A 26,113-nucleotide genomic window follows, 5' to 3' on the forward strand; every position below is an offset into this window, starting at 1 on the left:
CCGGCTGCGCTTGCCGCCTCTCGGTGCCTCCGCCCCCGCAGGACGCACGGGGAGCTAGGCTCGGCGCGGCGCTGGCTGGCGGGCTGGCGGGCGGAGGGCGTGGGCAGAGCCGGGGGCGGGGGGCGGAGGCCGGGGGCGAGGGGCGGTCACCCGGGCCTCGCGGCCGCGGAGACGCCGCGGCAGAGAGGCCCATAGAGGCGGGGACAGGGAGGAGGGTTGCGGAGCCGTAGGCGGGGGCGGGGACCCGGAGCAGGGGCGCCGAGTTGGGGACCGAGGTGACCGAGGACGGGCTGTGGAGAACGGACTTGGGAACCCAGCGGGCGGGGAGAGGTCGTCCTGAGCCGCCCACGCCGGATGCACAGCCGGTCCTCTCCGCGCCCACGTACCCACGTGAGCGCCCCGCCGACCACATTCCAATCCCCCCCACCTCCCACTGAGAGCGGAGTTTCACAACCACACACAGGTACACAAAGAAAAGCGCACGGACGTCCACACGCTCTGAAACAACTACGCGGACGCTCGCTGCCCACACTCAGGCCTCGCGGTGCTGTACGTGTGAATGTTAGGATTGAGCCAGAAAAGTTGACGGAGGTTCCAGGACACGCGGCTCTGCTTGGGCGTGCATCCTACTGTCGTGGGGTGTGCACTTAGGGCACGTCTGCGAGCGTTAGGCTGTGCGAGACCCCCTTAGATTTTCCGGCGCCCTTCTTCAGCCCCCAAAAGAGTAATTTGGAGAGGCCGTTCTCTGAAACCGAGGCCTCTTCCATCCCTGCCTGAAGTCATTGCGGAAGTTTGGGGAACAGGAATGGGCGGGTTCTGCTAGAGGCCATCACTTAGACGTGTGTCGATTAGATGCGTCGGGGGTTGTTAGCGCGTAGGTCAGGAAGGGATGGCGGGGACACCCCGCCTTCCTCTACTCGTCGCGTCCTATTTGCTAAGGTGGGGTACCTGCTCCTTAACAATTCTGTGTGGCAAAGCTGGAATAGGGAAGAGACCCATCTATTAGGTGGCCTCGCCGGGGAGAGTCAAGCGGTATTCCTGCCAGAGGTTGGAGTAGTGGACGTGAATCCCTACCGAAGAGTTGGAGAAATGAACGCCTTCAAGGAGCCAGGCCCCTGCCTTCAACCCACAGTCTCCTATCCGTTGGTTTCTCCCAGCCCCATCTGGTTTCCATTTCACTCCCTCCCACGGTTGGTAGGGCTGGGGCGGAGGGGGGACAGGCGGGGGGCTCTGAGGCCTCGGCCCACGTCTCAATGCCCTGGGGAAAAGGGGGGGGGAGTGGCAGGAAAAGAATGGTCAGGCCAGAGACAAGGTTCCCCCCTAGTCTGAAACCTCAGTCCCGCCCCACCCCGCTATTCTGCACTTTTGAGTGGCTTAGAGCCCAGCGGAGCGTGGGTGGCGTGGGCGGGGGCCGGTTCTACATTCCTGCCAGACCTTTACTTCTCTGGTGGGGGTAGGGGAGGAGGGGTACGTTGTTGGGGAGGGGATTTCAATAGTTAATATTTTCCTTTCCATCCCATTAAGCTCCAAACACAATACGGGGGTGTGTAGGAACGAGCAGAGTTCCGCCGTCTCCCGATCCCCCATCCTGCAATTTGGGGGCTCGCCTAGACTGGCTCCCAACCCCACCCCCCATATTTGCGGGGAAGGCCCCTCCCCCCGTTTCTCTCTGGTTATTTTGGAGCCTGGGCTACCAGCCGCTGGCCCCGGGTTTCCACGTGCCCCCTCCCTCCCCCTGCCCACGCTCCTCGTGACGCACATCCTCCGCCCACGCAGACTCTGCTCCAGGCGCCCCCCTCCCTCCCACCCGGGCCCCTTTGGGGCGGTGCTGAGCCTGGGATCCGGAGGGAGACGCGGGCCCGGGGAGGGGGGCGGAGTGGGGCGTGAAGCAAGGAGGTGGGAACCTACTAGGCGCCTGGCGTCTGGGTCCCCGCTTTGGAAAAAGGAGGAGGGAGGAGCCGATCCTGGGTTCTCCTCTCCCCGGTCCTGGAGCGGGTACTCGGCTAGAGAGGGAAGCGGGGAGAAAAGTCCCGCGGACTGGGCTTGCCCACTCCCCTACCGGAGTCGGGGGGTGGTGGGGGGGAGTGTCCAAGTGCCAACGTGTGTGTGTGTGTGTGTGTGTGTGTGTGTGTGTGTGTGTGTGTGTGTGTGTGTGTGTGTGAGAGAGAGAGAGAGAGAGAGAGTGTGTGTGTGTGTTAAACTCCTGAGTGTTTGTATCTTTGTTTCTCAAGGTTGTGCGATTCAAATGAGAGGATATATATGAAAACTCCTTGTAAATTGTAAAATGCTAAGTAAATTTAAGACGCTATTACTGGTTTGTGCCTCTGTACCCTGAGATTACGTATTTATGTTTTTTTACATCCACTTGTGTATCTGTGTCTCTGCTCTCTCTAGATTTGTATGAGTCCCAATGCTTGGATTTAAAAAAATATACATATTGTTAAAATCATTGACTTGTGAGGCCCCGCCGAGGCCCAGAGCGCCCCCGCAGCCGGAGCTGCTGAGATGTCTGTTCTTCGCTTCCCTCCCACTCTTACCACCCCCAGCTCCCTCCTACTCCCGTTGAGAACAAGGAATTTCCAGCTTTGAGAAAAGGGAAAGAGACGCAGAGACAAAAGGAGACTGAGACCATGAGAAACTACAGAAAAGCATAAAGATAAGAGACATTGTCATTTGGGGATGACAAAAGGGAGTGTGACCTATACAAAAATCTTTCTTCTCTCTTTTCTCCATGGGTCCCATTCTCCTTAGTGTCTCGTTTTCTCATTCCGGACCACTTCCCCACCTGACTCAACTGCCCTGCCCCCAGGCCCCCTCAGGGTTCTCAGAGACACATAGAGGAGAGCAACGTGTCCCATTTAATCAAGGATTAATCCTTCCTTTATTTTATCGTCCAGACTGGCCTTTTCCAGGAAGCTTTTCTGCAGTTTAGGCAAAGGGAAACAGTATCCTCAGTCCCAGTTTTCCAAGAAAAGGGAAAAGGTTGGGAAGAAACGGGGAAAGGTGGGTGGAAGGAGAGTAAGGAAACAGAAAACCAGAAAGATTTTCTTTCTTTGCCACGTGTAGATTTTCATCTAGCAGATTGCAGTGCTCACAGTCCTCCCCCCACATCTTCTCCAGGCCAATTCCCACTCAGTTAGCAAGGTCTGGCTCAAAAGTCACCTTCCCCAACTCTGCTTCCTGGATCCCCTCCACTCTTTCAGGCAGAAGTAATTCCTCCCACCTCCATGGCTTCTGGGCTCTTTGTACACTTTCAGCTCTAGTTGCTTGTTTCACCCTCAGCCTAAGACCACTCCAGGATGGGCCTGGTATCCGATGGGTCCTCTGAAATGAATGGAAGATGCTGTTTGCAGGCCTGAGGAGCTCTGAAAAGAGGCGTCCAGGTAGATTTCACTCCAAATGGGGTTGAACCTGGACAAAGCTGTTAAGCAAAGAAGTTTGTTTTCCACGTCTGTCCCCCTCTTGAAGCTTCCGGTGAGTCTCACAAATTTAGCACCTTGGCCTTCTAAAATGTTCACTTTTCTTGTAACTGAATTTACACCCGTGTGCTAAAGGAAGAGGCAGAAATCCTTCCAGGTAATAGAAAGATATGACTATAAAGTATTAATCCTCCTTTTTCCCTCTTTCAGTAACATACCAGAATTTATCATCTCAGGAGTGTTGTCCTTCAATCTAAACATCTCACAAGAGATGCTTCACTCCTCAGAGACAAATTATCCTAACCTCCACCTTTAAGGAAGTCATAGATAAGTCGGGGAGATAGACATGTAAATGATAGAGGTACAAACAGAGTATGGGGTCAAGTAATCTATTCAATTGCTTGGGGTTGTGGGACACCCAGTTTGGAGAGGCATCCATGGGAGGTGATGATGCCAGCCAGGATTTTGAAGTGTGAGTAGGAGATTTGCAGGAGGAAGGGACAGTTGAGCCAGAGATAGAAATATGAAACAGAATATGTTTGAGAAACTAGGAGTTGTTCATTATTGCCAAAGAGGAATGGTTATAAATGAGGGTAGGGAAGTGTACAAGGTAGTTTAATTAATGATATTGTAGACCAGTGCTTCTCAAAGTTTGGCAAAGGACTGGTTTTTTATTTTTGTTTTGTTTTCTTAAATTTCCAATCCACTGTTGTCCACTACTTTTATAAAATACACTAAAAGTGAATTATAGATTCAATAAATATTAATACTGCTATAGAAATTTCTAAATGCTTACACTTCCTTTCTAAAATTATTTTATTGAAGATTGGTAACAAACTTTGAATAACATTGTTGAAGTTATTTATGTTTGTTTTAGATCATAGTAAAGGCTCTGGACTTCATCCTGTGGTAATACAATGGAATCATACAGACTTCATAACATGGCAGTAACAGGGTCAGGTCTTCTGGAATCCAGCAGATGGAGGGAGGGGTGGAGAGGAAAGGACAGATTCAAAGGATAGGAGGTAAAATCAATAGGAGTTGATGTTTGATTGGAGATGGAGTGTGGGAGGCAAGAGGAGTTGAGGGTGACTCCCAGGTTTCTAGTTTGAGTGATTGAATAGATGGAATGGAATGCTTCTTCTGAAAACTTTGATATTGTCTTCATGAACTATTCACAGTCTGTAGACTTTAATCCACAATTCCTAAACTCAAAAAGTAATGAAAACCAAACATTTTCTGTAACTCATTTGGCAACAAAACCTAATCTTATCTGAATTTATTTTGTGGCAAAACCTGACCTAAACTTACGTGAGGTTATGTATAGTTTTCATTTATCTCACTTAGAATGAATATTAATGTATATCATTGCAAAAGTATTAGTGATTATTTTGTGCTGTCCCAACCCATTGGGATTATTGCCTTATATAGTATATATGACCATATTACCTTTCTAAAATTAAAAAAGTCAATTCTGAAACACATTTACTGCTCAGATTGACCACCACATTTATCAGTGCTAGCTTGAGTCACTTTTGGCTATTTGCATAAATCAGATTCACTAGCAGATAATGGGTAGTCATTGCAATATGAGCTATATTCTCTGAAGGTGATTTTCAACTTATTTAAGCAGTGCCTGTGTTATTAAAACAAGACTAAAAGCACCTTGAAGTGATAGCACTCATTTGGATAATAAGTTGTGATATATTTGTGGACAGTCAGTCTCATTACTGTATACCTTGTTTGTACATTTTAATAGAGATCTTCTGGAATTAGCTCCCAAATCATGCACACCCCTGTGCTCTGGCCTTTAGTCAAAACCAAAGAGCAAGCTCTGAATAGTAAGAATTTAGAGACTTGTAGAAAGTGAAGCCTATTTTTTTTTTTTTGAATGGACTAATTTTTAGAAGAGTTTTAGATCAACAGAAAAATGGAGAAAATAGTAGAGTTCCTATTTACCCCTTTACCCTGTAAGTAATATATATTAGTATCATACATTTGCCACAATTAATGATCCAGTACTGTATATTATTATTAACTGAAGTCCATAGTTTATACAGATTTCCTTAGTTTTATCTAATCTCTTTTTCTATTCTAGGAATATCCACAATACCACATTTACATTTAGTTCTCATGTCTCCTCAGACGCCTGTTGGATGTGAAGTTTCTGGGACTTTCCTCATTTTTGATGACCTTTACAGTTTTGAGGCACACTGGTCAAGTGCTTTGTAGAATGCCTACCTATTGGATTTTTAATGTTTTTGGCATGATTAGATGCTATGGGCTTTGGGAGGAAAACCACAGAGGTGAAGTGCCATTTTCAATACATTGTGTGAAGGATACATAGTATCAGTGTGATTTATAACTGTTGCTATTGACAGACTAGTATGTGTATATGAGAGACAGGCTGACAAGTGCAGCAGTGGTGGCCTAGACTTTTCTTTCTGGGGATGGAATTTTTTATCTTGCCCATGACTCAAATCCCTTGTTTTGACAGCTTGAACCTTCCACAGCAGCTACACCCTTCCCTGATCCACCCACCCCACCCTTCATGAGGCCTATCATTTCTGGTCTTCTTATCCACCACCATCAGATCCTGTAAAAAAGGGGGTCTTTGATTTCTGTTAGCATTTACGGAACACCTATTATGTGCCAGGCACTCTGCTAGGCCCCCGCTGGGTTAAATCATTTTATGGGAAACAGCCCAACACAGTAGAAGGAACTCAGGTTTTGGGGTCAGTAAAACTTGAGTGGGAACTGCAATCCAGCCCAACTAACTTTGCGGCCTGGGGCAAGTTCCTTTGCTTGTCTTAGCCTTGGCTGCTTCCTAAATGGACACAATTTTATTTATTTCACAAGATGTTATGAGGAATTAACAAAACAAAACAAAAACCCCAACCTTCTTTTCATCCTCCATTCATTTTGCCCCCGCTCCTCCCAAAATAATCCCTATGGTTACATTTTTAATGCTCTTTATGCCTGTAAAACGTTGACAATTTTTTTGTGACTTCTGTTTTAATTCATTTAGAACTTAGGAGAACCACACTTTATCAATCGTCTTAATTTTAAAAACTGTCCCTTCAGGACGACCCTTTTCATACAGAGATCTCAGTTTTAGGCTAGCTGTAACAAAAGATCGTGGAAAAAGGAAAAAAATGGAAATTGAGACACTTTTCGACGGACACAAGTCTGTTCAAGGAGGCGCCGCCCATTCTGATTTTCTATTGGTTAAGCTTACCGTCAGTCTCACCAGTTGTAAATAAACTGGAGACGGAAGCATGTTGTTAAGGGGTGGGATCTTCCTGTCGCCATAGCTGATGTGAGAACCCGTTTCCTCATAGGCTAAAAGATGCTTCTCCCGCCCGCTCTCATCAGTTGCTGAGGCGCGGGATTCCTGGGGTACGTAAAGGAGTGTCTTCTCAAAACCCCGCCTATCCGATTGGTTGCTAGGGGGCGGACCTTATAGCTGATAGGCTGCTAGCCCTGCCTGTTTAGGTTAGTTGCCGGGGAGAGGCACGTGATGAGGAGGCGATGTTCGGCGACCATGGCGGGAGGAATGAAAGTGGCGGTCTTGCCGGCAGTTGGTTCCGGACTCTGGGTCTGCGGGCCCGGGGACGGTGGGGCAGTGTGGCTGCTCTTGGTCCTCTCCGGCTGCTTGGTCTGCGGCGCAGGTACCGCCCGGGCAGTAGCTGCCAAGGGGGCGGGTGCCGACGGGGTTATTTTTAGAAAAGTGAGTGCAGGGATAGTCCGGAAGGCTTGGGCCGTTACCCTACCCGGGGGCGGAGGCTCTGCGGTCGTGGGGCGGAGGAAGATGCTTGGTCGTCTGAGAATGGGCGTTGATTCTGATGAGGGGTTTCAGGGCCCTGGGGCAGTTTGGATAGCTACCCAGCGTGGGGAGGAACCTGCAGCCTTTTGGCTGAGACAGGAAGAGAGGCTTGGCAGGGCGAGAAGCGGGCCTGGGGGCTGCGTTGCGCTGCAGGATCCTCGAGTTCCCTGGTTAAAAGAGATCCGAGGACCATTTGGGCAGGCGGTGATGCTACAGAAAGGAAGCATCCCATTCATTCAGCAGATTAGCAGACACCTTCTGAGTGTATGGGTCTGTCAGATCATTATTGTTCAGAGAAATGCAATGATTTATATATAATATCTGTGTCTACGGCTTTATAGAACGGACCTGAAATCATTCAGTTTCCCTGTTTCCAAAAGAAATACAATTGCCATTCAGCATCGGGTAGAATTCGGACGTTTATTCTTTCTTTCAAGTAAATTCATTTGGAAACTGCTACTGGAGTATTGGTTTCGGACTGGGAAGGAAACTGTTTTCCTTTTTCGCTCTTAAAATGTAGAAAACCTAGAGTGTACTTGTAAAAAACCTCCTACTCCCTTGTCAGTTAATTTCACAATGGAAAGGAAAGGTGATGGTGTCCAAGCTTCCACTGGAGGGAGTTGAAACTCACGGAATAAAGATAATCCTATCTTGTTAGCACATGTTCGCCTCTCCCTTCAGCTGCTGCCTATCTCGTGCTGTCACTCGTGATTATACTTAGCTTCAGTTTAAAGGTGGTCTCAGCGTCCATAGATCTAGTTCCAAAGCGTAGCGTCTTCCTGAAAACAAATGTAGGAGGTGGAGAGATGGTATCCAGAAAGGTACTTTTCCAGAGGCAGGGCCCAGGATAACACTTGAAAGACGATTATCTGATGAATTTGGGTCAGATGGCTCAAGTCTAAAATGCGGTTGTGGGTTCCAGGATGAAAGAGAAAATGTATGCAAACACGTCCTTACATAGTTAAGGGCTGAATCGGTATTCTCTTTTTCTCTTAAATTTCTTTAGTGGGCAGAGGAGCTGGGGTTTCTTGGCTGGGAGAAGGGTAAAGTCAGGAAGATATTTGTCCTGTGTGGTCTAATAGATCATATGGGTGTCAGCTACAAAGAGACAAACATGTAGTAGGAAAGAACTTTCTAAGAGAGACACCCAAAGATGAAAGGAGTACCTCAAAAGGTAACAAGTTCCTTTTCACTGGAAGTTTGAAAAAACTCAAATTATAAAAATAGTGTGTATTATTTTAGACTATTTGGAAAGTACAAGTAAGTATAAACGAGGGAAAAACCCTGTTTATTCCATTCATAGACAATCCATTTTAGCATATTTTCTTTTGATCTTTCCACGTGTTTTTAATTAACAAATATCTTTGAATTGATAACAATTTCTCATGCCTGTCAGTAATCCATTTCCCTTTCCTGGAGGCCACTAAATGTTACTGGGAGATAGTTTTCTCACTTGAATTTTCTAGCACGAGTATTTCCCTAAGTCATTTCAAAGTCTTCCTACATATTATTTTTTCTTGTATTATATTCCATTGTATGCAAGACCATTATTTATTTAGTGATGCCCCTCCCCCCCATTTTTGTGGTGTTTCACTGTTGTACATTACACTTTGTGAACATCTTTGTGTATTAATTGTTTTATTGCATTTGGATTTTTTTTTAGGATAGATTCTCAAAAATAGGTTTATTAGGTCAAATGGTAAAATATATTTAAAATGTTTTCCTGAAAAGGTGCAACGCTTGCACCATTCTCAGCAGTATTTGCTTGTGGCCTATACCTTTGGCAGTATTGAATATTCTAAACTAACATTTTTTGTATTTTGATTAATGGAAAATGGTATCTTACTCTACTTTGCATTATCTTGCATTGAGGATGAGCATTTTTCAGCTGTTTATTAGCCATGTTAAGTTTTGTAAAATTTTGGAGAGACATATGTCCTTTGTTCTTTGCTATTGCTATTTCTTGTGATTTTGTGTACTTATGAAAATTTTATTGTTAAAATACGTGTAACATAAAATTTGCCATCTTAGCTACTGTTTTTTTTGCAAATGAAGCCATGCATTTTTTATTTTTTTTAATTTTTGCAAATGAAAGCTCTTAACTCTTTTTAAGCATATAAATCAGTGGAATTAATTACATTCACAATCATCACTGCTTTCCAAAACTTTTTCTTCACCCCCAACTGAAAGTCTGTACCCGTTAAGCAATGACTTCCCATCTCCCTCCCTCCCAACCCCTGGTAATCTCTAATCTACCTTCTGTCTTTATGCATTTGCCTATTCTAGATATTTCACATAAGTGGAATCACAATATTTATTATTTGTCCTTTTGTGTTTGGCTTATTTCATGTAGCATATTTTCAAGGTTCATCCATGTTGTAACATGAGTCAGAGCTTTACTCTTTTTTTATGGCTGAATAGTATTCTGTTGTATGGATACTACATTTTGTTCATCCGTCTGTCAATGGCCACTTGGAATGTTTCCATCTTCCAGCTACTGTGAATAATGCTGCCGTGATCATTGGTGAACAAATATCTGAGTCCTTGATTTCACTTCTTTTGGGGATGTGTCTAGGGGTGGAATTGCTGGGTCATATTATAACACTATGTTTAACTTTTCTTTTGCTTTTAAATTGAAGTAACGCTTTTGCTTTCTACTTATAATTATAAAATTAATAATGTACTCATAAGAAATTCAAGGCAGTGAGAGGTGGGAATTTCCAGTTCCCTATCTGTGTTTAACTCTTTGAGGAGCCCCCAAACTAGTTTCTACAGTGGCCATACCATTTTATATTCCCATCAGCAGTGCACACAGGTTCCCATTTCTCCACATCCTTGCCAACACTTATTTTCCTTTATTATTATTATTTTTTAATGCTAGCCATCCTAGTGGGTGTGAAGTGGTAACTCATGGTTTTGATTTGCATTTTCCTAATGACTAATGATATTGAGCCTTTTTTCATGTGCTTATTGGCATTTGTGTATTGTTTCATTTCCTAGGCTGCTGAAAGCAATAGCATGAAATGGTTTGGCTTAGGCAATGAGAATTTATTTGCTTACAGTTAGGGTCTTGGGAAGTGTCTAAATATAGGTATCATCAAGGTGATGCTTTCTTCTCGAAGACTGGCTGCCAGCAATCCTTGGCTCCTCTCCCACATGGCAAGGCACATGGTGGTGCCTGCTGGTCTCTCCCTTCTCTTCCAGGTTTCATTGGTTTCAGTTTCTTGCTTATATGGCTCACTTTGTCTCTTGCTCTCGCTCTCTGTATTCATTCTCTATATAAAGGACTTCAGTAATAGGGTTAAGCCCCATCCTGAATGAGGTGGGTCACCCCTTAACTGAAGTAGCCTCATCATAAGATTCTACTTACAATGGGTTTATACCCACAAGAATGGTTTAGATTTAAGAACATGTTTTTCTGGAGTATGTATAACTTCAAACCACTACATTTATCTTCTTTGGAGAAATAGCTATTCAAGTCCTTTGCCCATTTTTAAAATTGGGTTGTTTGTCTTTTTATCATTAAGTTGCAGGAGCTTTTTATATATTCTGGATAGTAAACCCGTATCAGATATATGATTTCCAAATGTTTTCCCCCATCTGTAGATTGTCTTTTCATTTTCTGGTAATGCCCTTTAATGCACAAAAGCTTTTAAGTTTGATGAAGTCTAATTCATCTGTTTTTTCTTTGATTGCTTATGCTTTAGGTGTCATATTCAAGAGACTACTGCTGCACCAAAGGTCATGAATATTTACCCCTATGTTTTCTTCTAAGAGTTTTATGGTTTAGCTCTTACATTTAGGTCGCTGATCCATTTTGAGTTAATTTTTGTATATGGTTTGGGGTAGGAGTCCAACTTCATTCTTTTCCATGTGGAAATCCAGTTTTCTCAGCACCATTTGTTGAAGCGACTATTCTTTCTCCCCCGTTGAATAAACTTGGCATCTTTGTCGAAAATCGGTTGGCCTTTTGCATCCTTTTAAAATCAATGTGTATGAGCTTTTTTATATATTGAGAATATGTTTTTAAAATAATATATTTATTTATTCAAGAACTTTTCCTTAATTTGTTTGCTCCCTTTCATTTTTAAAATAAAAGATTTGTATATTTTATATGATCACTTGATTTTGTTCTTTAGAATTTTTCCATTGCTTTTATGCTTAGAGTACTCCAAAATTGCATTGATGTTATTTATTTTTTTCTTGATATGATTTAATTTTTCTTCATTTTACTTTTTAATCTCTATAATTCATGTTGCCATTTGGTATGAGATGAGGATCTAGATACATTTTAATTTTCCATATAACCAATCAGTTGTCTCAGTGTTCTATTGAATAATCCTTTAAGTCCACCAATTTAAGATGTTTGCTTTTAAGGAGGCTTTTAAGTATGAACTGGATTATCACTTGACAGAAAGTAGCAGAAGCTGTTTAATAAGAATTTGAATGGATTGTTTTTCATGACTTTTTGGGTTCCTCCCAGTCCAATCATTTTCATTATCTGCTGCCAGTACTGTTAAATTATCAATGTTTATTAATTGAAAAGTAGGTGAAAAGTTAAGTTTTTAATGACTACAAGTAAATATGAAGTTACTCCTTTTTGAATAATTGCTTTATAGGTAAATACAAGTTGTGATTTACTGAGTTCCAAGAAGGCATTTTCCTGGAAGAGATTGATTTTTGGGTTCAGAAGACATTTTCCTGAATGTTTAGTTTGCTGTCCTTTTTCACATGCAGGCGAACTCACTTTGGGGAGGGGAAGAGAGGTGATGTGTGTCCTTTTGCCATGGGAAGCACAAGAAACTAATGTGAATATTTTGACAACTTGTATATGTTTAAGCTCGTTTGCTTCAGTTCTGTTTCTAAAAATTTACGTTAGAGCTTGCAGAGTGATCAGTCCACACAGATCATCCCTCTAAGGCTGGATTGATTTATTTTCCCCACTCAATGAATTCCCAAAGGTGTGGCTGGTCAAGGTGCTGATTTCTGTAGGAGGTTGTGATTAAGTAGGTTTTTTCTTATTTTTTTCTTTTTTTTCTTTCCTCTTTTTATTCTTTCTCTTGAATATGTGGAACTCTGGAAAAGAGTTTGATTTTATAAATACAGTAATAATAATGACACTTTTTATAAAACAATTTTATTACTTAGGAAGATGGCATTGGGGTATTTTTAAGTTAGTTTAAAACAGTGAGGCCTTCTCTTGTCATTAAGTTTTTCAACTGCCCTGTGCTGTTGACACCTTGTTTCTTACATCTTGAAAATAACAAGGGGCTTATAAAGGTGTAGTGCTTCATTACTTGGTACTGTGGGAGAGAAAAGGGGTTAATAAATGTGAATCTTGCATTGGTTTGCAAGTATATTCTTCCATTTTGTGGGTTGTCTTTTCACTTTCTTGATAGTATCTCTTAAACACATATTTTATATTTTGATATATGTCCAATTTACCTATTTTATCTTTGGTTGCTTATGCTTTAGGTGTCATATCTAACAAGTCACTGACCTAATCCAAGGTCATGAAGATTTACACTTATTTTTTCTAAGTGTTTTGTTGTTTTTCCTCACATCTTTAGGTTCAAGACTGAATTTAACTTCAAAATTAGTCTTAGCTTTAGCCTAAAACCATTTTGAACAGATTGGCATGGCCTTTTATTGTGTAACTTCGGTTTAGTTTCTGAAGTTTGATTGCATTCTTTTCGGTTTTTAGTTTATTTAATTCTACCCACCTTTATACTCAGAACCAAAATGATAACTAAATTTCCCATTATAGCAGCATTTGATAAGTTAGTGAACACAATACTGAAGTCAGGGAAGAAGTTATTTACATTTTTTGTGGTAAAGAAAGTAACCTGGGCAAATGTGAGTGGAAAGATCCAGGAGAGTGGTCACTGTTAAACTTTGCCTTTGCGTTAGCTGAGATTGAATACAAACTTATAAAAGAAGAATCTCTTTTGTGTAGAACAAAGGGAATGTGTATAATCATTAGTTGCTCTTAAAACTTGAGATAAAACAAAACAGTTGGGAAAAGCTGATTTGCGATCTTTTAGCATCCCCTTAAAGTACTGTGTATATGAAAACATTGCCAGTTCTATTCATTCCACTCCATAGAGGCTCAAGAAGTCAGCAGATGGGGTTACTTTAGTTTACTCTACCTGTGCCTTATAATGCTGGCAGGATAGCTGGTGGTTATTAAGATCACAATCAGACCTGGGTGTGAATTTCAGTCTGGCTGTTCATAAGCTGTGTGACTTTGGACAAATCACTTAATCTATTTTAAGCATCAGATTCCTCATTTTTAAAATAGGGATTTTGAGAGTACCTACACTCCAGGATTGTTGGGAGGGTTAAGTGAGAGATTGTATGTAAATTACTTAGCATACAGCCTGTCATAAAACTTATTTGAAACTTTTATTATTACATGTTCTGGGTTAATGATTATTTGTAATATTTGATTAAATTTAGCAGAGATAAGACTGCCTTATTTCTTTTGTCATCTCAGTTTTCTTATTTCCTAGCCTGGCTGACATTTTAATCCCAAATTGAAATATGGTCTTTAAGAAAGTGGCCATTTTATTTTTCTTTTTATGAAACAAGTTATCAGCTTGCTCTGTTATGCTACATTTAATCCTTGTTTCTTTTCTTTTTCTTTTCTTTTTTTTTTTTGTGTGTGTGTGTGTAAAGCTGGAGTTGATGTCCATGTGGTCATGCTTCAGGAATCCCAAGTTTATTATGGGAGTAACAGCCAACAGCTTTGTTATAAAAATGTGCTTGTCCCTAAGTGGCATGACATATGGACACGGATACAGGTAAGAACTTAGAGGTCCCTGGCAGGGGCAGCTTCTGTGAATATCTGTCTGTGATTAATGACACCCCCCCCCCACACACACACACAAATATGTTGCTAACAACGTTGTTTGGGTTGAGATTATCCTGAGTTTTGTTTTTATCAGTAACCACTTATGCCTACTTTTTGTTCCTCTCCCTCTCTGCTCCCTTAAGTAATTTAAAACACTCTGAATTCCAAAGCAAATCCAGTGGCAAAGATCCTCCTTTTCCTTAGGAAACACTCCCTCCTCTCCTTTTCCTACATACAGCCTTCTCTCTCCTTGTCTTTAAAGATCTTATGCCTTCTTTGGGCTGGAAACTGTTGCGAGCCTGTCAAGATGCAAACTCCTTTGTCTCGCTGTTCCTATTCTATTTTGATTCTCCACAAGATGTTTCATAAACCCCCTGAGCTGAAGGCACCTCTTGATAGAATGACTTTGGTCTCATTTATTTTATAATGCTATTAAGTCATCTGGCAAACAGGAGTCTCTGGCTCTAATAGTGATTGAACAAAATAAGTCCTTCTGGAAATGTTGCTGCTTTCACAAGCATAGCCACTGATAAGGGCATTTGTTGTTCACATCAAAAATATAAGGGTGGATTTGTGGTGGGGTTTTTTTTTTTAATTCTGTTTTCTTTTTCTTTCTTTTTTTTTTTTTTTAATTGTCTGATAACAATAGTGATATTCCATCTGGGGCACATTATAGCCACCGTTTACCCATAGTCAGTGATTTGTGACTATGTGGTTGAACTCAGCCAGTCATTATGGGCAACATTTTCAGTTTTCTGGGGCTGTTTATGCTGGCAATTTTCTTAATATTCTAGACCTCTGCTTTGTATGCTCTCTCATTTATAGCTGTACTGATAACTGTTTCGGCTGGGAAGTCTTCTTTTTTCCCCCATGGCCTGCCCTGATAGGTAGATTCAGACCATGTTACCAATGAAACATTCTAACACCTGCCTCTCTGTACCATGTGCAGTGTTATTTGCCCAATTATGTTTTAGCTGCTGCACCTCTGTGTTTCTGATAAGGCTTGTGGAAAGCTGATGCCGTTATTGGATTTAGCTATTTATTCTAAGGGTTTTTAAAAAGGTTGATTTGTGGAAATTCAAAATGCCTTCTTCTTTCTTCCCCCTGTTTTATGGGTCTTGCAGATCCGGATACATAGTTCCAAATTGGTACGAGTCACCCAGGTGGACAATGAAGAAAAATTGAAGGAGCTAGAGCAGTTTAGTATCTGGAACTTTTTTTCCTCCTTTTTAAAGGAGAAACTGAATGACACCTATGTTAATGTGGGTCTCTACAGCACAAAAACCTGCCTCAAAGTTGAGATTACAGAGGACGACACCAAGTACACTGTCTTTGTGTCCCGGAGTAAGTCTCCCCTCTATTTTTCTGATGGGTTCTACAGTAAGAAGAAACTGAGCTTTGTGTAGTATAATTTTTGTATAATAATAAATACTTTTTCTATAACTATACTTGGCAAGAAAGAGAAATCAGCCCAAGACAGCCTTGTTTTGGTTCTGATTATAACCCTAAATACACCACTGCTTCAAGCAGTTCGGGGCTAATTGAGACACCACCTCAGGTTCCTCTGAGAAACTCCTTACCTAGAATCATGAGGACTGGCATTCCTGAGCTGACGTGGCTGATGCTCTTCAGAGTACATCAGACAGACTGGTTCCTGCTTTCTGGGCATGTTCAGACAAAGGTAGAAGTCCCAAAATATACAGGCCTACATTTGAAGACATGAATGGTTAAACAATAGAAACGGAAGAAAGGTAAAATTCAATCTTAGTACTTCACAAGTAAAAAGAACATTTGTGGAATCATGAATAAAGAGGGAGTCCACTGCAGTTTAAGGCTTATTCGGTGGGACGGGGAGAAGTTTTCCTTCTCTTGAACGTGGCTGAGAAAGTTTCACAAAGGAGGCAGATCATTATCCTGTTGAATTCTCTCTGACTTTGGGTTTCTCCTTGGTTACTACCTGGGGTCCTGGAACGATGTGAGTGGTAGGAATGTTCCTAGGTTTTGCTACAAAATAGGTTCTGACTTTCCAGTTGTCCTAAGGTTCCATCGTTCTTTGGTTGCTTAAGATTGGCCCGATTTTGGTGCTCCTTCTACCTTTGCTGATCCTTCTTGCTCCTGTTCTGTTTGTCAGCCTCCCCTAGACTGCAGAGCTCTTAAATGTGAAAGCTGTATGCATGTTCGGTGTGCCACTGAGGGGGCATCTGCTTGGGTTCCCTGGTCCTGGGTGAGATGACTTTTGAGTGTAGGCTTTTCCAGCACAGTGCTGTGTAGCAAAGGAAAGTAGATGGTATTGGTGGGCAAGAAAAGCAGTGAGCTAGAGAGCAACAGAAGGCCCTGACCCAAAGCCCTGGGCAGAGCTGCTGAATTCTGGGCCTGTGAGTGACTTAAGAATTGAAAGAGTGGTGGAGACTCCTTGTGGACAATTGTGTGAAGTGCTGATGGCACCATGCCTGAGTCTGCCAAGTGAAACTTAGTTTCTTTTCACCTTAGTGTAGTAGCCAAAATAAAAATAAGATCTTCAGGAAAGTACAGGTTAGACAGAGACCTAATTATGCTTTCTCTTTGGGAGGGTGCTCATGCTTTGTGTGGATTTTACACTGCTGTTTAGGTGTACTCTTTGCATTGATTTTACTGTAGCTGACCAATAATACCAAAATTGTCTTTTATTGTATGGTGCCTTAAACAGTTTACTTCCCCTGTTAAGCAGAAGTCTTTCTTTATTTCAGGGTTTGATCCCAAACTCTTCTTCATTTTCCTCTTTGGAATTGTGCTATTTTTTTGTGGAGACTTGCTGAGCAGGTAGGTTCCCAGAGTGTGCAGTGTGGTGAAACTCAGACCCACCCTGCTTTACTTCTATCATCAAGACTTAAAGTTCTGCCATACTGTATTCCAGAACCTTTATGGCTAGCCCATTGCCTGTGTGGAGGGTTTTGTTTTTGTTTCTTTACTAATTTTAATATGTGTTACGGTTTTTTTTTTCTTGTATTGAATAAGATTGGCAATATGAAATTCTCCCTTTAAGTTGACCCATCACATGATGGGATTTAGCAGATACTATGAATTTGAACATCACCACTGTTTACATCACTAGAAATAAACTGTTAAGCCTTCATTTACACAAGGCCATGTGATGACGAGTTTCATGCTGTTCAAAGCTAAAGTGACAAACATCATCCACTTACTCATTTCCTGCCTTTAGGACACTACTAGCTAAGATAGGTGAAACTGACATGTACACATACAAAGAAAACATGTAATAATAAACATTGAACAAAGGTAGAACAAACATTGCCTTTATACACAAACGCAGAGTATTTGTGGAATAGCGCATGGGAGATTAACAATTGGAATTTGAGTTTGGGCTGGAGTGGGTTTGGTGAAGTTGGCCCTTATTTTGGGGATCCTGAGAGAAAATCATGGTGAGAGAAGAGTATCTGGTAGGAGAAGCCTAGATGGGAGTAGAAATTGTCTGTGCTAGGCCCTGTGTTTTGTTTGTCCTTCTGGGTAAGCAGTTTGGTTTCAGTCTCCACCTGGGCAGTATTCTTGCCCCTTTCTTCTTCCTAGAGAAGCTGTGCAGTTCCTCAGAAGAAAGCTTCTTACTGAAAATTGGGTTGGGAGAGATGCTGGGGGTGGTGGTGGGAGGCTAAGCAGAGGTTTATTTATTGGGATAGATTTATTCGGGAGAACCTTATGAAACTGATCCTCATAATCTGGCACAGCTGTATTGTACCAGTCTCTGCACTTCTCTGACCTCAAATTTTTGGCAAATATCTGCTCTATTGTACCTTTTTCTACCTTTTGTCTGGGATAGTTGTCCTTGTTTGAACAATGCCATATATGAAGTAAATGCTTATAATTATGAAGTAAATTGTATCTCTGCAGAAGTCAAATTTTCTACTATTCCACTGGGATGAGTGTGGGAATTGTAGCCTCTCTACTAATCATCATTTTCATACTATCCAAGTTTATGCCCAAGGTAAGTTGTAGAATCCTCATATGCAGTTAGGATGAGCTAAGATGGCCGAAGGATTGTTTTCCCTGCATAGTGTTGGAACACTGAAAATTTGCATCAGTGGCTGATAAGTCAATGTCCTACTGTTTCCTTGATTCAGAAAGATACTTTCCACGATGTAACTTGGTGCCTGATTATGTACAAACTTTACTTTTTTTATAAAATCCTGTGATCAGTGGCATGGATTAAAGTCTCCTTCCTGTTTGCTAATTACATAGCCAGGCTTTTAAATTACTTAACATCTCATTTTCTCAGTGTTCCTTGAAGATTGTACCATTTTAAATATAAAAGGATGTGTTTTTGTGCATTTTGAGTGAGCTGAATTTTTAAAAAATCTTAGTTCCATTTTGCTTCTCTTATGTGTAGAAAGTCTGTTGTAACTTTTTGCTTTCACTTCTGCCCTCTGTCCTAGAAAAGTCCCATTTACGTCGTCCTGATGGGAGGCTGGTCCTTTTCTTTGTACCTCATTCAACTAGTTTTTAAAAATTTACAAGAAATCTGGAGGTATTACTGGCAGTATCTTTTAAGTAAGTATTGTTGATTTTGCTGTTCCTTTTCATATGGTTGTAAAGTGTTAATTCGGTCATAAAAAGACTGGTGTCTGCTTACAGGTGGTAATAGTCCATGTCATCTTACTAGCTTTTAAAAATGAAAGTTTTTCTTGCAACTCTAACCCTGCTACAGTTGTCACCTTTCTTATATTAAAATGGTCTTGCTAGGAAGAAGACTATTTTGTTTCTGCTTGTAAGTGCACCTTTCTTTACACGGTAGGCATCTTTCTGTAAAGCTGTAAATAGACTTTATTAATATAATATTTTAATTATTGAGAACCTTAATTGAATCTTATCTATAAATTAAAATCCTTTGGTCTACAGATAGTAACTCTTGATTATCACCTTTGAGAGGTGATTAATCTGGATCTTCATGTATTGGATTTTTTTTTTTTAATAGACTGTTCTAGAGTTGTTCAACATGTAGCTTTAATTCTCCAGATAAATTTGGGACAGATAAACCCGATAAATTTGGGACAACAGAAAGGATAGAAACTTACAGAGGTAAATATTTCCTAATAATGGAAAAGGTGTGAATGATTGAGTAAAGATCCTGTCCCATTTACTGGTTCAGTGTGCTGTGTAGTGAATTTACTGCTGGTCTCCGCACAAATGATTTTTACCATGTATAGATGAAAAGGAATGTCTTCTGATAACTCTTTTTGTAGGCTACGTCCTCACAGTTGGATTCATGAGTTTTGCAGTGTGTTACAAGTATGGGCCCTTGGAGAATGAACGAAGTATCAACCTGTTGACCTGGACATTGCAGTTAATGGGTTTATGTTTCATGTATTCTGGCATCCAGATACCACACATAGCCCTTGCCATTATCGTCATTGCACTGTGCACTAAGAACCTGGACTACCCTATTCATTGGCTGTACATCACCTACAGGTGACTGAAGGGCATTGTAACTTTGTATTGACGTGCAATGTGGGATGCAGTCGTATCTAAAGGACACAGAGTTGTTGACCTGGGATCCCCTTTGTTAATGAAACGTTACTGTATTATGCTTCTGCTGTTGTTCCTGAGTCTAATGTTTTAGCTCTCTCTGTAGAAACTTTTATATTTTTATTCTAGTCATTTTATATAAAATAAAAGCATCCAATAAAGTGCTATGTGTCCTTATTACCACTAGGTGGTAGACGTTATATCCCTTCTGCCACATGCCCCAGGTCGCCTACTTTCACATTATTTCACTTTGGCTATTAGGTTGTTCTGGGAGCCCTAGTCTCATTTTAAGATGTAATTCATAGCATGTTATCATCTTGCATTGTGAAAATGGAATGGTCATATGTTCTGAGGTTATCAGTGGTTGTTCTATTAAAGATAGGTAAAGTGATTTCTTCAGTTTGGGGAACCAAGTTAATGGGCCATGATCTTATACCATCATTTTCTTGTCTTTTCCATTTATTGGAAAATAAATAAATATTTTATCTTAACTGGAAAACAAGTGGCTTTATTTGCATTAGTGAATAATATTGACTGCTGTGATGTGTCACTCATAGTCTAACATGTCAAGAGTCTGTTACAACTACAGATGTCTGAGGGAGAAAGGTGGGTGGGGGTGTGACTAGTAATGTTCAGGCTGTCTACTGTATGGTTGGCTCACTGAAGGGAGCTAGAGATCAGGATGGGTATGGATTACTGATTGATGATTCGTGATGTTATTTTGGTGAGCACAGAAAAATGTGTAAAGCAACAGAAAAGCCTGTCCCCCCTCGTCTCCTGACAGAAGAAGAGTATCGGATTCAAGGAGAGGTGGAGACCCGAAAGGCTTTAGAGGAGCTTCGAGAATTTTGTTGCAGTCCAAACTGCTCTGCTTGGAAGACTGTTTCTCGAATCCAGTCTCCAAAAAGGTAATCTCTGGGCCAGATATGCCAAGTATCTGTCAGGATAATTGTGATCTTGAGTTCTAACAGAGATAATTGTTTTGCATTTGTGGCTTTTGTTTTCCTGTTAACCTAGGAGTAGTCAAAAAAAAGGTAAGTATATCATCATATGTTTATTAGTAGCCTGTTTCCTCAAGTCTTAAGAAACCGACTACTCCAATTTGATTGTAGCATTGAGGTGGAAAAACTAGTACCATATGAAGTTTTCCCTCTGCCTTGTTCTGAGTCGGCTGCTTCCTCCAACCCCTCCCCCCCTTTTAGTTGGGAACCACAATGCCAATGAATATGTGAAGCTTCAATTTGGAATCCTGATGGCAAAGTTTATAGGGCCCTAAACACTAGTAAATGTGTAATGTCCCTTAATCTTCTCTTATCAGGATTCTGGATGACTGATGGGACCTTAGCACTTCCATGACTGAAAAGGACAGGCTCATGGTGGCCTATGATCCCAGTTTTCCTTTTCTCCTTATTTCTTGCTTTAACAGGGATGTTGGCTAGACTCAATAAAATTTGAGTTGTGAGCATATGAAGGGTATCAGTTGGTTCTTAATTGTAAAGAAAACCAGAAAGGACAGATGGCAGGTTCCTGATAAGTATTATCTTTTTTTTTTTCAGATTTGCTGACTTCGTGGAAGGCTCCTACCACCTGACCCCTAATGAGGTTTCTGTCCATGAGCAGGAGTATGGGTTAGGGAGCATTACTGCCCAGGATGAACTCTTTGAGAACACATCCTCTGAGGAGGAGGACTCGGATTCTCGGTGCCTCACTGTCAGACAGAACAACTTCCTGGCTTAGGTGGTGCTCAGTTGTTTTTTTGTGGACTGGTTTTGTACCTTGGTGGTCCGTGTTACAAGTGTTGTGCAGTTGCTTCTGAACATTTTGAAGCAGGGTGAGAGTGCAGAAATTCTCCCACTGAAATTAAAGACCTGAGTAAGGGCTCCCTCTGAAACTGGTCTAGATGGTCTCTGTGGAATCCCTGGAGAAAGGGGGAGGAGAGTAAAGTAATGAATGCTGTGGGCAGTTTGCTTCCCATAGGTTAAACTATTAGCCCACCTGTATATTCCCAAGGAGAGTGGGTGGTCACACTAGTATGGCATTCTAGCTCCTCTTTGAAAGTTGATTCAATCGTGGCATTTCTGCCTGGGTTTTCCCAGGTAGTGGTGTCTTTCCACTGTGGCTGGCCTTCAGGAGTGAGAACTGTTTAAAGTGCTATAAGGTTTTCAGACTAAAGGCTGCATCTTCCATGGAGAAGTCCACAAATCTGAGCCTCCTTCACTTCAGCTTTTATTTTATTGACTTGAGAAACATTATTGATTTAACTGTTTTGAGAATATGGATTTTTATTTGTCTGTCTTATTTTTAAAACAAATGTATTTGTAAAGATGTAACAAACTCATGTTGCAGAACAAGCCAGTGCTCCACAGTGACAAAGTCCGTAGGCCCCTGCATATTTATTAATACGGACTGTCCATTAAAGCTCCGGGAGGTGTTGTGGTTGGTTGAGCTTTGCATCAGTTCTCATACATTGGTATTCTGAGTCCCAGCCTTTAGGAACATGCCTGTAGGCTCTGCTGTCCGCAAGATCTTTGTGGCTTTTTATTCTCTTCAACTTCCATTTCCTTCTTAAAAACACATTTGTACTCTTCCCATTCCTCCTTAGCTGCCTCTCCTCCCTGTTTCCTTTACCCTTTCAGGAAGTGTCTGTTAAACTCGCCTGTGAAGTGTGTACTAGTCAGTGTTTGCTTCCTTTCTTATACCCACCTCCCCTTGGTTTATAGCATTATTCCTGCCTGCTAGGAGAAGTGATAGTATTTTGGGGATTTAAATGCATTGTACAGGTTCTCCATTTTTCCTGCCAGTGGATCACATCTCTGAGAAGCTGTGGAATCAAGAAACTATCTCCTTTTCCTTTCCCTTCCTTTGTCTACTGATTCTACCCTTTCCTTTCAGCCTTTCTGTACCACCTGAGCAACCAGACCCACTCCTCACCCCCAATTCTGACTAATCTATAAACTCTGAAACTATCTACAAAGTTACTTGGTACACAATTGTAGCTATGTAGTTGCCACAATTTGCATTGCTAGGAAATAGACCTCCAGATAGTCTTTCTGCCTCTGGATGCTCATTCAGCTCTCAGGATCAGGCGTTTTTCCAGGATCTTATACTTATTTGCAATTCCATTTCTGACCAGAGATTCATGCTACCTTTCATTACAGTGGTATTAGTTTGAGATTCCTTGACTACTGGAAAGTACCCTAAGTGGTATTGCAAATTCCTAAATGGTATTGCTGGTTTATCAGGATACTTGATAAACAAGTACAGATTTGCTGGATTCTGTCTTTGTGATCTTCACCCTCGTACCTTGAAAAAAGCTGTAATTAATTTAGAAGGAGATAGATGCTCACAACAAGAGCACAGCATCAGGTTTGCTGGTTTATCATGGTCATGGACAAGACAGATGATTTTCTAAAAGCTGTAGTGACTCCTTCAGACCAGCCATTTAACAGATAATTTGAAATGCCATGGGCTCCTTTGCCAACTTCCAAAATGTCAGCACTGAGATTCTCCTTCAGGTGGCCAGTTGATTATTTTCACCAGTGTTTCCCACAGCTTTAAACCACCATAAGGTGACAACTACCTCAGTTGGCAGCAAATAGACACACAGTAGTAACTCAAAAATGAGCAGTATTTGGGCAGGTGCTAGGGCTTAAAGTTTTAGGGTAAAAGAGCTTTTCTTTGGGGGGGGGCTTGATGCCTTCATGAATTGTATATGTGGTCAGCTTTTATTCCTCTATAAAGAACTGCTGAAACCTCTGAATTATACTTACACTGAGTTTTGCCTTATTTACAGAAATCAAGACCTAGCATATTTGAGCATAAGTTGCTTTGAAAAAATAGTTCAGCTGTACAAGTGGTTTCAGGATTCCCTGGGAACTTTGGTGACTTCCTCAAAATAGCTACTTAGGGAAGTTGTAACTTACCTCCAGTATTTTTCAGTGAGAAAGGATTGTGACACAGGGAAAGTTTCTCCTCCTTTTCTGTTTATTGATTGCTTTATGAAGTAGTTTCCATCTCAAGACCACTTAAATGTCTTCGCTATTTAAATTTGGGATGAGTAAAATCAAACTTATTCTGTTATTCCCTGTCTGGTAGTTGGAGCACTGAGCAGTAGGCAGTGGAGATGACAGTCAGCCCCTCAGAATGAAAGTTGCTCTCAGACAGTGAAGGATGATGTCTCTTTCGTGTGCTTTGTGTCCTTTCCCTGCTTGCCTGCCTGAGTGGCTCTGCCCCTGATACTTCAGAGCCTCTGAGTGCTCAGAGATTGCACAACTCCTAAACCTTTAGTCGCTGCTCTTGTCTCCCTCTTGGCACTTAGTCTGCTGGCTCAGTTACTACTTGAAACCCCCACTTAATTTCCTCTGGCAGTTACAGCTCTTGCAGTTTCAGTACAGTCTCATCTCCTTCCAGACCAGTCTCATCAAGGAGGATTGAAGGGATAACTATGGAGGGAGTTGGACATTGGAGCCGTGTCTGCTGCCACGTCAGCATCTTGCTCTGCAAATATCAAGCTATAAATTGGCCCTGTGGCTCAGGGTCGCATCGGCATTGGAAATCTATTGCCTCTAATTGGTCTGACCAAACGGTGTAGCACATGACTCCCTTTAATAGGAATGTAAGAGGCTACTGGCCAAAAATGTTTCCCCTTCGCGTTCCTACACAGATGCTTTCATGAGACCAAGCAATCACAATAACCATAAACAAGGAAAATTTAACAACTTCAATATTTTTTTAATGAGATATTCCTATCAGCCAATGCATTCCACCAGAACTAGTTTACTTCTCCCCCCAAACTCATGACTTACGTCTGTTACAAAGGGTATTTTGCTTATGATAGCTCTTTGGGTCCCAGTGTTCCATTTTGTGCTAATACAGCGCCTTCTTGGGCCCTACCCTCTCTGCATTGATGGTGTTTTTTTCACCCCAGTCCCTAGTTGGCATATATTGTAGAGGTTGATGGAAGAAAGGACCCAAATAGGAACCCCCATCCCAGCTCTGATTCCCATAAAAGGCTTGAGAATGGATTACATAATTGCCCTCAGTCTTTTTGTTGTTGCAGAAAAAAGCTGGTCTCAGGTGGATGGATGCTCGTGTAAAAATGGTTCCTAGCTGTGTCGTCATAACTTTTCTCTGAATTGAGTAGTGAAAGTTGAAGTAGGAGGAAAGGAAATGAAATGTCCTTCTAGTATCCCTTTGGACTCAGGCCTGACATATGAGATAATAACTCTATGTTGAAGTGCCAAGAATTTTATCTGAACCAATGAGAGGAGAGTTTGACAGATTTATTGTGCCTACCTTTTCTATAGGTCCTGAAATCAAGTATTAAACGTATAAAATACCCATTGCACAAGGCAAAAGCACTAAACCTTTTGTTTCTTTTTCAATGTAGCAGAAATTGATTATTTTTTTTAGGGGAGCCTATGTAATTGTGGTGAACCAATGATGTCTTTTGGTGATGTGGTTTATGAATTTAGAGTACTGTTGAGTTGAATTCTAGATGGTCATTACCTTGCAAAGGAGTGTGTGGTGCCTTAGGTGATGACAGCTAGAGCTTTCTGGGAATAAACAAAGTAGACTCAGACCTACATCACCTTGCAGCTTTACTGAGGACAGGGATAGTTTTACAGCCTCCCAAAATGTAGATTCCCATATCCCCAGACCATGTGTTTTATCTTCCTTTTCACACTCTTGATGATTACTCACAGTGGTGAAATTACATTCTCTGAACTTTTCTGTAACATGAACAACATTCTTATCTTAATAGATAGCCCAGAATGTAAGTATTAGAACTGTTAGAGCCTTCAATTGCCTCAGTTTTCCGTGTTTCTGAAATTAATGGTGAAATAGCAGTGGTAAGGAGTTACTGGATAAAGTTTAGCCTGTGGGTAATGCCTTAATGTTATTTAAAAAAAAAAAAAAAAGATTTGTATCATTTATATTTAAAATAAATGTCCATGAATGTTTGAAAGGAACAAAATTATCAGGGATGGCTCTTTGCCATGGGTCTCATTTTCATCCTCTTTTCTGTAGGAAAAAAAGATAACGATGTCTCATATATTTTTTCATTTTTATTGTATAGTTTGTAAGTAATCCCAATTTTAATAAACTTTTATAGACTATATAGTGGTCTCACTTAATGACCATGTACTTGTTTGGATCTCTTGTTTTCAAGGTAAAAAGCAATAACGCCTCAGTTTCTTCTTTATAATGAGATGGTTTTCACATGCCATCCATTTCCCTTTTTTTCTTAACCACATCTCCCTGGATTGGGTCTGTATTAGTCTACTTCCATCCTTGGATTTGATGATTTCCCAAGATGCCCGATCTCTAAGGAGTGTTCTTCCAGGAGTAGCCGGTCTTATCACCCTGCTGTCTCACAGAAAAACATACCAAGTATAGGTTATTCCTGGTACATGCAATTACTCTCATTGTGCTTTAGTTAATTATTTTTTAAGTGGCATAAAGTATCTCCATTGTTTGTCCATAGGCCTTGAACCATTC

The 26,113-nt window shown here is 41.3% G+C and overlaps 1 protein-coding gene across 2 annotated transcripts; it reads left to right on the forward strand.

Annotated features, from left to right (window-relative positions):
* The first annotated feature begins 850 nt into the window (after positions 1-850).
* NEMP1 (nuclear envelope integral membrane protein 1) lies at positions 851-25,731 on the forward strand. Of its 2 annotated transcripts, XM_037845409.1 has the most exons (10): positions 851-1,190; positions 2,547-3,474; positions 13,924-14,048; positions 15,223-15,442; positions 16,825-16,897; positions 17,981-18,074; positions 18,523-18,637; positions 19,330-19,555; positions 20,347-20,520; positions 21,169-25,731. In XM_037845409.1, exons 3-10 carry the CDS (start codon positions 13,947-13,949, stop codon positions 21,347-21,349), a joined length of 1,185 nt encoding a protein of 394 aa, XP_037701337.1. In that variant the 5' UTR covers positions 851-1,190; positions 2,547-3,474; positions 13,924-13,946; the 3' UTR covers positions 21,350-25,731. The 2 variants fall into 2 exon arrangements, with proteins under 2 accessions (XP_037701337.1, XP_037701336.1); XM_037845408.1 differs by lacking the exons at positions 851-1,190; positions 2,547-3,474 and adding an exon at positions 6,914-7,090.
* The last annotated feature ends 382 nt before the right edge of the window (positions 25,732-26,113 follow it).

The sequence above is a fragment of the Choloepus didactylus genome, chromosome 8 (assembly GCF_015220235.1).
Source record: "Choloepus didactylus isolate mChoDid1 chromosome 8, mChoDid1.pri, whole genome shotgun sequence".
NCBI lineage: Eukaryota > Metazoa > Chordata > Mammalia > Pilosa > Megalonychidae > Choloepus > Choloepus didactylus.